Below are 12,796 nucleotides of genomic sequence, written 5' to 3' on the forward strand. Positions count from 1 at the left end.
ACAATTAACCACTGCACACGCACTTGCTGAGATTCTTGTCCTCGAGCTTTAATTTTGGAACAATTTGCCAATTGATGTTAAATCTGCCCCAGCTTATCTGTATTCAAGCAAATCCCTAAGATTTAAAAAAAAAAATCTCCTGGATCTTGATTGATGATAATGTTAGACCCCAAAATTGTGTCCTTCTCCCCACTCCTCACTCAGCTCTCAGTAAAAGTCCTTGCAGTACATTGTTATTGCGCATGACCCACTGTTTTTTTTTTAAAGTGGTCAGTCCCCACTGACCCAATCTGCCCACTATGTGCCCCTTTGTTTTAGACTTCTGCCTAAACACTAGACCAGCACATTCCATTGTGCTGAGACCACTACAACAGAGTAGTAACAGTACTGAGTTCATTCATAAAATCTCATGACCAAATATGGTATAAGAACTTTCCCCTTCCCAGATTTGGATTACCCATTTTAGAAATATCCAGCATGATAATTATGCATTTGTAAATAATACATTGTAATCCCCTCTTTCATTTTATGCAAGTACCAAAGATAATATATTCACAAGTTTCTGTGTAAATGTCACTGTAAACCCATGTTCTTGGTTCTTGTTCAGCCCAACTACTGGTGCTGCCAGACCTCCTGCCACCCGGCAGAGGCTTTATCCGCGATACACTCCAGCCCCGATTGGGAGCACAACAGGGAGTGCAAAGTGTCTACATCAATATTGTACTTCCACCACGCATTTCTGTATTTCAAATAATAAAAGTCATCGTGGCTGAACTGGAATTCGCGTCACTTCGCATTATTATCATTTTTTTCTGATTGTGAACTGATCCGGATACTTGTATACTTTCGTAACACTCAGTTTAAAGGTGTTACATCTGGTGACAACTATACACTCGCCTAAAGTATACAAGTCCATGCGTTACCAACAATCAATCAAAACAAGAGTGTTACAATAAATAATATGTAAATTACTGACTAATATGTGTATACCACCTACTTGTACTGTAGGGCCTATGTCACAAGGCTCCGTTTTTATTTCTTTTCTTCTCTTCCTAGCTTCCCCACCTCTCTCTTGTTTTTGTTTCTCACCTAGCTCTGACCAGAGCCCTTTACAATGCAATACATTGTACATTATTTCCACTCATCTCCACGAAACATCTATCTGTCACATTCACGGTTCTTTGCTTTTGCTGATTGTATAGGTTTGTTTGTTTGTTTGTTTGTTGATATATACATATATTTTTTAGGAGGGGGGACCTTCTTGGGCCCGTAGCATAAAAGTTACAATTATGGTATAACTTTGCCATCAAATGGTAAACTATACCATGGCAACAATACTCAACAGCCAATCAAAATGAAGAATTCCATGGAAGTTACCATTGGATGGCAAAGTTACCAACAAGCTGTGCTTTTTCAAGGATCCACAGAACATTTCATGTAAACATCAACCTGGTTCAAATTTTGTAATATATATATATATATATATATATATATATATATATATATATATATATGTGTGTGTGTGTGTGTGTGTGTGTGTGTGTGTGTGTATGTATAAATATACAAAACAGTGTACTTGTCCCCACGAGGGGTTTGTGATAGGCCTGCATGTGAATAGTTTGTGAAAATAAAATAATTGAAATTGTCTATATATCACCTATCGCCACTTCCCATCCCTGTTTAGCTTGGGAAGAGCTGCTTTAGGGATTTTATCACCTCAGGGTTTAAGGATTAGGCCTATTTAGTTTTGAAGGGTGGTAATTAATGTGCCAACCTCATGCAGATAATGTGAATAGAAAAACAATTATTTGCCTTACAAGTTTTTCCCTATCAGCGATCTGACCTGCATGTCATTCACACGAAATTATTTCTTCTTCTTCTTCTTCTTCTTCTTCTTCTTCTTCTTCTTCTTCTTCTTCTTCTTCTTCTTCTTTTCCTTCTTCTTTTCTTTTCCTTCTTCTTCTTCTTCTTTTCTTTTTCTTCTTCTTCTTCTTCTTCTTCTTCTTCTTCTTCTTCTTCTTCTTCTTCTTCTTCTTCTTCTTCTTCTTCTTCTTCTTCTTCTTTTTCTTCTCCTTCAACGGGGTGCTTCTTCTTTTCTTTTTGAGAGAGAGAGAGAGAGAGGGAGGGAGGGAGAAAGGAGAAGGAGAGAGATAGTAAAAGGAGGGAGAGGTTGAATCAAAAAGGGGAAAAATGTAGGGCAAAGTTTTTGTATCTGTTTTATTGCTTCGCATATTATACATGTATCACCTATCTATGATGTTTAGAGGGTCAGGATGCACAGCTGCGAGACCTACGCATTTCGTTTTCAGGACGTTTTGAGGATACCATAATATGAACAAACGAGAAATCAGCTGATGGTTGGAACATATGTAGGCCTACTAGCTTCACAGTCTCGATATTTATCGTATTTTACTGCATGTCTCCAGTTCACTCACATCGTTTATTATTTCGATATAATATCTCCGATGATCGTGGTGATTGTGAGTATATAGTCTAGTCTAATCTGACAACTAGAGACGGGTAGAGTAGAACGTGGTGTAATAGTCCCGCGCATTCTGTTTTTCGCTGGAGATTGTATTCATCCCACATCATTTACCGCCGTCACGATAGAAAAACGTTCGCTGGACAATGAATCAACAGCAGCAGCTTCAACTGTTGGCAGAATTGGAGGTGGAAATGATGGCAGACATGTACAACAGGTAACGAACGATACATATCGTCTATGGTGATTGTAGTAAACTTAATTTACTGGTAGTAAGAGTCTAGAGTAACTGCGTCATGAACGCCAGTAAGCGGCCGTGCAGCCGTTCGCGGCAGGTACAACATACACGGTTAATATACCGCTAAACACAGCATTGCACTGTTACATACACGCTACACATGCAGATTTTACTAACACACCAGCAATCAACAAAAACCAACCAATGAAATGGGCACGATCTCTGACGAAAGTGAAATTTTCTCACCTAAATGACAACATATCGCATCCAAAATAAAATTTTCGGGTTCTACTCCTTAACATTTCAATTAAGAAATAATGGTCCAAGAAACTTGATTTTTTTTGTTGTTTTCCCGATGCTCATGGATTTTGAAAACATATCCTCACATAAAATAGAACTTTCGCGAGCCGATGTGGGCCACCATTTTTGTTCGGAAAGTGGATGTTACAATGGTGTACCATCGAAAAAATTCAGAAAAACACGAGAAAGACAACAACACCGCCAGAATTGCGATCTTGTTTGCGGCCAATGCATGTGCGCCCGCTATTTTCACGTGCTTTCGCAATGGGAATTGGCGCTTACGCAATGTTCGCGAGACATGAAGGCGTTCAGCTAAAGATCGCAGAGCACGCACGTATTGCATAGGGATTGTACATCGTGCCGCAAGCAGAAATACTACGTCGCATATCGCCCTTATCGGCAAAAATTGTGCCGGGTTTTGCCCTGGTAAATTATGAAAACTGCGTTGGTCAATGGTAAATTTCTTTTATGAAAAAAATTGCGTTAATGAATAATCTTGTCTATGATATATGAAATGGTTGAAAATAATTTGCCTGATTTGTTTACAAGTTGGAAAACCCTTAACAATGCTTAAACTGCCGCAAACGGGATATTTTACTCTCTCAAACCTGTCTCTAGATCACTAGAAATAGGTCTAGTGCCTGGACCTACACAGCCTCAACAGGCTACAGTATACAAATAATGACTGCTATGAGGGGCACAGTTAGAATTATGGGCCCGAGGTGATGTGAAAACCATAACTATGCCCGAAGCGAAGCTGAGGGCATGGTTATGGTTTTCACATCACCGAGGGCCTACATAATTTTAACTGTGCCCCGAATATCAAGCAGTCATTATTTGTTTTATATACCGAAAATATAGATTCCGAAGTATAGATACCGAAAACATAGATTCTAGTCTCTTTTACAGCACTTTTAATCAATGCTGATAGACTACAGCGCGGCGGTTGTATCATTGGTGCGTACATGAGTGATCATCTGCGTGTACACAGTGTATGCGCGGGGTTGCGAGTTGCGACTGTCTCCAAACCAGTCCGCTAGTCTCTTTTACAGCACGCTGATCGAGTGCGCAGCGGCCGTATCATTGGTGCATACATATGAGCGATCTATGTGTACGAGGTCGCGACTGTCTCTAAAACCTATTTACTAACTGTGCCCGGGCGCCAGTCACAGTAACTCAAAAATAGGGCACAGTTATTTTCATGACTCCCCTTTTAACCAATCAGATGAGAGGATTCTAGGAATGAGGTATATAATACACACTGCAAATTTTATAGCGACCATCTGCCGTGTGCGACTACTAGATTTAAACACAATTCCCCCATTCCCCAATTGCCATTTGGTATTGCCCAGCCAAGAGAAAAGTCGTGTGAACGACCCTGTCTATACTAGTATAGGGACCACATGTCTGTAACAGCCGCTTTTTCTGTCTCCCTTGGGTGGCCACTACAGACAGATGCAGATGGACTGTAGTAATAGCATAATTGTAAATTTTATAATCATATTAACAGTATTTAATGCAAGTTCAAGTCCAGCCGCCAATAATTTGACCACGCACAACGTCGTTCAAAAATTTGACCGCCTGAGTACATATTGCAGAAACCTAGTACCCGTACTAGTAGTAGATGCTTTTGCGCATGGTTGAACCTTGGTCCTTGGCATCTGAGGTTGAACATTGGTGCGGGTGCGGATATAAGTATAACTTCTTTGCTAAGTTTAGTTAGCCTGAAATATCCGTCTGCATAGTCTGTCCGGAGGAATTTTAAAACATTTTCTGACTAGGTTTACGGCCCTCCTCTGGAGAGGATTCTGTGAAGCCAGATGTAGTTTCCACAGAACATATCCCCAACAGCAAGGTACAGACTGATCTTTTGGTCAGCTTCATTTATCCTAATGTATCAATGCAAGGTTGTTTAACAGGGCATGTTTACAATTGTGATCATACTATGACATGATTTCTGACTTGTTCCTCATCTTCTTTTGACTTGTCTGATTTTCTTTTCTTTTCCCCCCTTTTTAGGATGACAGTGGCATGTCAGAAGAAATGCATCGCACCAACTTACAAGGAAGGTGATCTGACAAAGGGTGAATCCGTCTGCATAGACCGGTGTGTGGCCAAGTACCTAGAGGTCCATGAGAGTATAGGCAAGAAGCTGACTGAGAAGTCTGCACAGGACGAGGCTTTGATGAAACAAATGCAGGGACAGAGCTAGCTCAGTGCTCAGGTTGTTTCTCTTATTGCTGCTTCAAAGATTACAGGATCAGGATTGATGAAGAGATTAGAGTGAAAAACCTGGCAGTCTATCATCTGAATTGGTGCTATTGGAAGAGAAGTATTTGAAGAAGAGAAGTATTTGAAGGAGTGAAGGGTCATGCACTGAGAAGACCACCAGGGAGAAAGCTTTTTTTCCATGTGGCTGTTTCCATGGAAGCAAAGTTTGAAGCATTCTGGTCGTATGCAGAGAGTAAGAGTTAGGAGAGTGTCCAACAAGACCACATGCAAGTTATTGCCAGAGTTTATCTCAGGTAATCTTATATTGAAGAGTGGCGAAGATGTGACTTGGATGGGCAGAAAATTAATGATTATCAATGTAGTGTCTATCAGGTAGACAATACTGTTATTTGACTGTTTGGCCTCAAATTCCAAAATTAAACTATTAATTGATTTAAATCATTTCACCCTATTAGAGCTATTACTGACAGTGTTCGGATTTAAAAGAAAACTTAATTGAAAGACTATATAGCATTTATCAGCTGACTCCTTACAAAATTCTAATTTTTCTCTCTCTCTTCACATCATTCTTCTTCTTTCTGAAAACTTACTTCAGGGCTTATAATCTAAACTAAGAGATGAATGAAACATTAACCTGTGTGTTTTTCACACATTTCTTATTGTGCAGTGCTCAGAATTCTGGTTAAAATGAATGGAGCAATATGGGGGGGGGGGGGGGGGGGGATTTATGTTGTCCCCATATTGACAGTGTGAAGTTGGTGTGAATCTTGTTGGAAAATATTTCTTCAAATGGATTTATGATTCATTGGGTACATGTGGAGATTTGTGTATTGAAGTTACTGATATGGCTTTTGAGAGCCTGTCATGTAGTTGTTCAAAGAGGAATATGCATAAAAGCTTTAGATGATGTCTAAAGTGTGAAAACATTTCACCCATGTCATTTAGCATTACCTTACAAAACGTGAAGAGCTTTCTTTGTCATCCCTGAGAGACAATTGCCTTCACTACAAGGATTGGTGATCTAAGTTCTGAATAAAAGTCAGAAATGGTTTCAAGTTCTAGTGAAAAAAAAAAAGCTGAGATCATCTGACCTATATGTTTCTTTGAAGTACAAATTATCTGATGTAGAAGGGGTTTAGAAAATACTCAACAACTGAATGCATGGTGACACTTTGAGTTGCTGTTTTATCACTTGAGAAGGCAACTTTGCAATCTTTAATTACCCTAAAAAAATGCATGATTTCTATAACCCACATATCTATTGCAGCAGTTTCATTAAGAACAGTATTAGGGGTACAAATTGCAAATTTGCCAGTTTGATGTACAAGGGTACAGTGCACTCCCGTTATAACAAACCAGGTAATAACGAAATGCTGTTTACGAAATAAAAATTCAGGCCGCAACATTATCGTTTTTTATTGTTTATTTGTTTGGTTATAACGAAAGTTTGATATAACAAAAGAAAACTGCCGGTCCTGAGGACTTTGTTATAACAGGAGTCCACTGTAGTGACTGTGCTTTTAGTTAATGCCCATTGGGGATAATGACTTGAGCTAGATTCTGCTATAATTCTATTAGTGTTTAGAGGCAATGAACAGAAACAGAAGATTTGATTTTTTATGCTAATCTTGCAAGGAGTTTGGGTCATAATATGACAAATACCTTTCAGAGAAGTACAATCTCCAGGTTTGAACAAAAAGACTGGCAGGAGATCACTATGTGGAGACAGTCTCCCTACTGTAGTATTGTACATTTATGGCTGACTGTGAGACAAACAACTTGAGAATCCAGTATTAAACTTCTTAAGTATATGAAGCTAGAAAAAAAAAAAAAGATTCATTAAATGGTCACTTGTGTCACGAGGCATTTCCTATGATTACTGGAGAAAAATAAAGCTAAGAAAAAAAAACCCCAACACTGGCATTATCAATTTTCTTGTTATATCTTCATATCAATGTATGACACATTCAGCGTGAATTATTCATGTTTCAAGGATCCATTCTGAGGATTTGACCCTGTAGTACAGATATCTATTTGAAATAAAATGAGGTTAGGCCAGGAAATTAGTTCTTTTGTCAGTATGTAGCCTAGTAGGAATCATTTTGCACTGCATTGTGAGTATTCAATGTTGGAATGCTTGTAATATAAAGTGCAAATGTGATCAGATGTGTATTCCTGCTTTCAGATTGTTGTCATTTCAAATGTTATGCCATGAAAACAAATTTTCCTCTTCTTATCCACCATATTAAATCTCAAAAAAGAAAAATGTGTAATCAGCATTTGTATGGAGTTACTTTTTATCTACAAGTCTTGCACAGCTAGTCTATATTTTATGAGTACAGATTCATGTATAATACATGTAATCAGTTTTTGTGCATGTATTATCATTTTTAATGCAGATCAGCGACTTTTATTTTTTTTTTGTGAGAAGCAAAACCAGATATTTCCTGGCTGTGTGACATTGCTGAATGGTGATAAATACTTATGATAAAGTGTATTGGAGACTATTCCAAACAGAAAGCAGTTTTAATAAAATCTGTGGTATATATCAGCAGGACAGATGGACAAATCAATCAGATTTAGTTAATCTTGAATAGTTTTATGGATCACGTCATAATGAATCATCTCGTGTAAATTCTCCACTTGTTTACACACAAATATCGTCAGCCTCATGCCAAAAGGGCCTTAACACCATAGACTTTGTACACTATTAGTGCCCTTTTGGCATGAGGCCGACGATATGCAAGCGCATCAAGTGAATGCATCAATATCAGTTGAACACATCAGTGACAAGGAAAGTGTGTAAAAACTTGTACAATCCCTTCAAAAGTTTTGAAATCTTATTGTATTGGTTCCATCATCACTGGATAAGAAAAGAACTACAGTTTGTGACATCACATATGAAGAGTGATACAGGGCTACAAAGAAATTGAGAAGAAAATTCAGCATATTTTCACTTTTCTTCCAAGATAAAAGAGCAATTGACTTGCCTGTGTGAGAAAGCAGGGGGAGCAATGTTACCCTCAAAATATTTCAGTAACAAGTCAAGAAAATGTGTATTTCGCATTTTTTTTTTTTTTGGTTTAAGTTTTGTTGAATTTTCTATTACATGTATTTTCTTTGTGCCATTCTTCATATGTAGTGTCACAACTGTAGTACATGTAGTCTTCTCATCCAGCGATGGCTGCACAAAAACATCAGAAATTCACAGGTTTTGAACGAATGGTCCGATTTTCCCTCAAACTTTCACTGATATGCTCTACAACTATTGCTGTATTCATTCACTCCACATATTTAGTTTCATTCCTTTTTTACAACCTGTGCTGACAGTGCCAGACTTTGTAGGTCCAGGCTAATAATTTTTCTCCTGGAGTTGTGAAATGCCACTTTTTAGATGCTTGAGAAAAACTACACAATTGGAATCATACTCACACCCACACACACACAAACACACACAGGCATGCACAAAGATAGTTTTCATATATCAGTGCTTACTTGACATGTGCATACAGGGCACAGGGTAATGTGCTGGTATGTCATAGAAATCTTTATTTTCATCAGAAGACACAAAATCAATACAGATGGTATGTTGCATGCATCAAATTAATTCTCATATATTACTTAGTTACTGATAAACTCTGATACAAAATATATATTTCCTGCTTTCTGACTCTATGTATTGAATGTGGTCCATTCATGCTAGGAACTCATGAGATCTCTGATACATTGATGATTTCTCCCTAATTAGGAGTAAAACTGATCTTCAAAAAATAAAAATATCAAGAGGTAAGAACCTTGCTTCATTGTACATCATAGGCCCTACATATTGTCAAAAGACCACTTTGTCAGGTAGGATCTGAAATGGGAAGTTTTTACAACATTAAGATGCTGTCATCATGCCTTTTCAATTATCACTCATTGACACAATGCAGTGTACATGTACTATACTTTGGTGAAGTGAAAGTACAGTACATGTATATTAGTCATTACATTCAAGAGGGAAAATTTAAACATTGTTTCCTATGTTTAAAGCTGAAATTACTTTCAGCTAAATGCAAGCTGATACAGAATGTTTGTATTACTAGACACATGACAACCCTGTGTGCAATGGCACCTTTTCACCACCCTGCTTGAGTATTTTGCACAGTACTTGAACTCAGGAGTCACAACACAACCGAAATATTTTATATGTGTATGTACTGTGAGGAAGGATCTACAGCCTGTTCAGTTGATATCTGCTAGCCTTTCTTTAGGACACTTTTAACTACACACCTCTCAGAAACAAATTGAGTGACTTGAGTGCAGCTCCATTCTCACTGGTTAGCTTCTGCCTCTCAGAGACTAAGCTTGCTGTCCAGCAAGAAGTGATTACATTAAACTAAGACTCTGATTAAACACAATTGGATGTTAGGACTTATTCCATATCCCAGCCTGGCTATAGAAAGGGGTTGGTTGTAAGCAGATCAAAAGGCCAATTTGATTCTGACTACTATGGTATATGTACACAGATATTACCTAACCATTTTTTTTCATGCCAATTAGTAACTGAAACTTAGAAAGGTCTATTGGGGGGGGGGGGGGGGGGGAGTGCACCAGAACAAAAGAAATAAAAAGAAAAAATTGGGGGAAGGTGCGTGCGCCCCCCTTTAATTTTGTAAAGGTGCTCCCTCTGTACAGACATTCCAGGATCTGCCCCTGATTTGAATTCCAATTTGTAACTGAAATTTACAAAAGGCATGAAGACCAGGTGCATGCCATGCTGCAAGTGTTTGTGTCCCGTCCCCCCCCCCCCCCCCCCCCAATAAAAGTATGATAATTACCATTGTCAGGATTTGATATCACTAAGTCTGAAATCACTGTGCAACCTCATCAATTGGGTGTTTATCATGGCTAACAAACTCTATTTGACGTGCACAGCATAGGCCTACGGTATTAGTAGTGTTTTTATTTTTATGATAGAATAAAAGTACTTAACTAAAAGTTCAGCCATCTGTCACATAAAACCTATACACAATGTCCAGAACTCAAACACACAACGGGTCTGCCGACCAGACCTGCCCATTACAATATTACTTGTCCAATACATTAGATACTATGAAATAATCATCCCAAACATGTATCTAAGGGAAGTTTTTAGCAAATCATAACCTGTGATAATACTAAGGATGATATTCAAAAGAACACGCAATTACTCTCTCTGTCTAGGAAATAATGAATGCCACAAACCAGGGGGCATTTCATGAAGGAACTTGTCGAATAAAATATCTGACAAGTCAATTATATCCGACAAGTTTTGAGAAATTCTTTAGTCTGATTGGCTGATTTCTCTGAACTTGTCGGATATTATTGACTTGTCAGACATTTTATCCGACAAGTTCCTTCATGAAATGCCCCCCAGAAATGGAAGTTTGTTTCTCACTTCCAGAGTTTGTTCATGAGAGAAGAAAACTAGGTCCAATATGAGGTGAGACAAGGAAGAACTTCCCTGATGGTATTTAGAAGGCATAGAATACCCAGGTCATAACAATGGAGTACGTATGTACATGTATATTGATCATGCTAAACCCAAGGATATATTGTTCAATAGGCTGGAACAAAAATTCACATCATGCACTATAAAATACATACGATACCATGTATGGTATTTGAAATGTACCAGTTATTTATGCCTATTATATATTAGTTTTTATATACATGACTTGAATGAATATGTACATCATGAGTTCTGGTGTGATCACTACAAACATTCCAGTGACATACCAGTACAGACTCTGAAGTGTATTTGTGTAATTACAATGTGTACGGTAGTGTCAGGGTTTGTTGAACATGTCAATAACGATAGAGAGCTTAGTACTGCCGTACACCACTGTTGATATATACCATTGCCATACTAAAGAGTCTATCTCGTACACTTACAACAAAAACAACAACAAACAAACAAGCTACATTGTAGTGACAAACTTGTAATGATACTTCATCTCATATACTTTCATTAAGGCAAGAGACTGCAATGGAAGATGAAAGGTTAAACAACATCAAGTCTTAGTAACAAATTGTTGCAAAACGACACCATGACATTCCCTATATCTACATGCAGCCTCAATATGATTGATTTTTAGCTTCAGTGTGTTTGTCTCCACAATTTAAAATGGCTGCTATGTATGATAAAAACACAAATACATCAGATGCACCAAAGTACAGTATGTGTTCAGCTGTTGGTACCTCTTACTTTTCTGAACTTTTCATAAAGCAAAATTGCACTTAGTCCATTAAAAAACAGTACAACTCTCTAATCGATACCACATAAAAAGTAATCATGATTTTTTTTTTATAAAATCATTGAAGTCATACAGAAACTAATACAGGAAGATGCAAATAACTGAATGTGAAGACAGACACTCAAATCACTTAATTGCCAACTCTCTATCGAGCCAATTTTTCTGGGCTGGATTTAGTCATGCTATCTCTTGATTTCTTTCTTTCCTGCCATTTTCGATATCATTACAAAAATACAATACCTGGTACAGGGACTATCTCACCATGCATTTCTTATGCTTATTACACACTGACTTTATATTAAAGAGTAATTGTGACAAAACCTTCATTAGTGTTGCACAATGTACAATGACACTATATACCAAGCAAGGTCTCTGAACCTTGTCAGATCTACTTTAATACAAAGAAGAATTACAGATCAAAAGCTTTCTTCTGTTTTATAGGCACAATAAAACTACTGGGGGTAAGTAGCTTTGGAAGACAAAGTCAGTCAAATGCAAACAAGATTTAATTTTCCAAATAGTCACTGTGCTTATGAGCACCAAAAAGATAACTAGATATAGTATACACAACTTAGAAGCATCTATATCATTCAGATTGTCACTCGGTTGCAAGCTACATCTTTCAAATGTATGTAAGTATAAATACTGAATATGAAAGGGAATGGGTAGATGGACAAGGTATACTTACTACCAACCACCAGCTATACAGTAAGGTTTCTCAGTGAGACAATGAAAGATGAACATATACAGATGACACTCACTACACACACCTTACCTTTGTCCCAGTCAAGACAACAACAACAACAACAAAAAAATGAGAATAGTACTTGAGAAGACATGACATTTCAGTTGAAGAGTAGGAGATCCCCATTAAAGGCATTGCCAATACACCTTCATGCTGAGTGTGAAACAAGTAAAGCAATGGGATATGATGACATTGTGTGCTACATTCTCTTTTAGATGGGTAATGGGGAGGGGGGGGGGGGGGGGGGGGGCAAACATGATTCAGAGACTCCAACTCTCCCGTTTTCGACGGGAGATCTCCCGCCGAAAACCAATTTTTGCAAAATCTCCCGTTCTCCCGCTTGAGATTTAATTTCTCCCGCCCTGGCTCTGTGTCTCTCATTGGAAAGGATTTCTTACTTATTGCTTTTGTATGTTAAAAAAAAGCCTTTAATAGCACCAGAGAGCATCAAGAACCCTATAGGAACTTCGCGCTTCGCACACATCAACTTGGAGTCTCCTGTTTGCTAGGGGTTTTAGGCG

General features: G+C 38.0%; 1 protein-coding gene across 1 annotated transcript; it reads left to right on the plus strand.

The window, feature by feature from the left end:
* Nucleotides 1-2,366: 2,366 nt before the first annotated feature.
* On the plus strand, nt 2,367-5,362 carry LOC139734404 (mitochondrial import inner membrane translocase subunit Tim10-B-like). Its single transcript, XM_071645190.1, has 2 exons — nt 2,367-2,699; nt 5,040-5,362. The coding sequence occupies exons 1-2, from the start codon at nt 2,629-2,631 to the stop codon at nt 5,230-5,232; spliced, it is 264 nt and encodes an 87-aa protein (XP_071501291.1). The 5' UTR covers nt 2,367-2,628; the 3' UTR covers nt 5,233-5,362.
* Nucleotides 5,363-12,796: the final 7,434 nt, after the last annotated feature.

This window comes from Diadema antillarum, unplaced genomic scaffold (genome assembly GCF_040938485.1).
Source record: "Diadema antillarum isolate AM-2024a unplaced genomic scaffold, OU_Dant_1.0 seq00000525_RagTag, whole genome shotgun sequence".
NCBI classification, from domain to species: domain Eukaryota; kingdom Metazoa; phylum Echinodermata; class Echinoidea; order Diadematoida; family Diadematidae; genus Diadema; species Diadema antillarum.

Coding starts and splice junctions, on each gene's coding strand:
- LOC139734404 (XM_071645190.1), top strand. CDS start 2,629: ATGAATCAACAGCAGCAGCTTCAACTGTTGGCAGAATTGGAGGTGGAA. Junction 2,700..5,039: donor ATGGCAGACATGTACAACAG/GTAACGAACGAT, acceptor CCCCCTTTTTAG/GATGACAGTGGCATGTCAGA.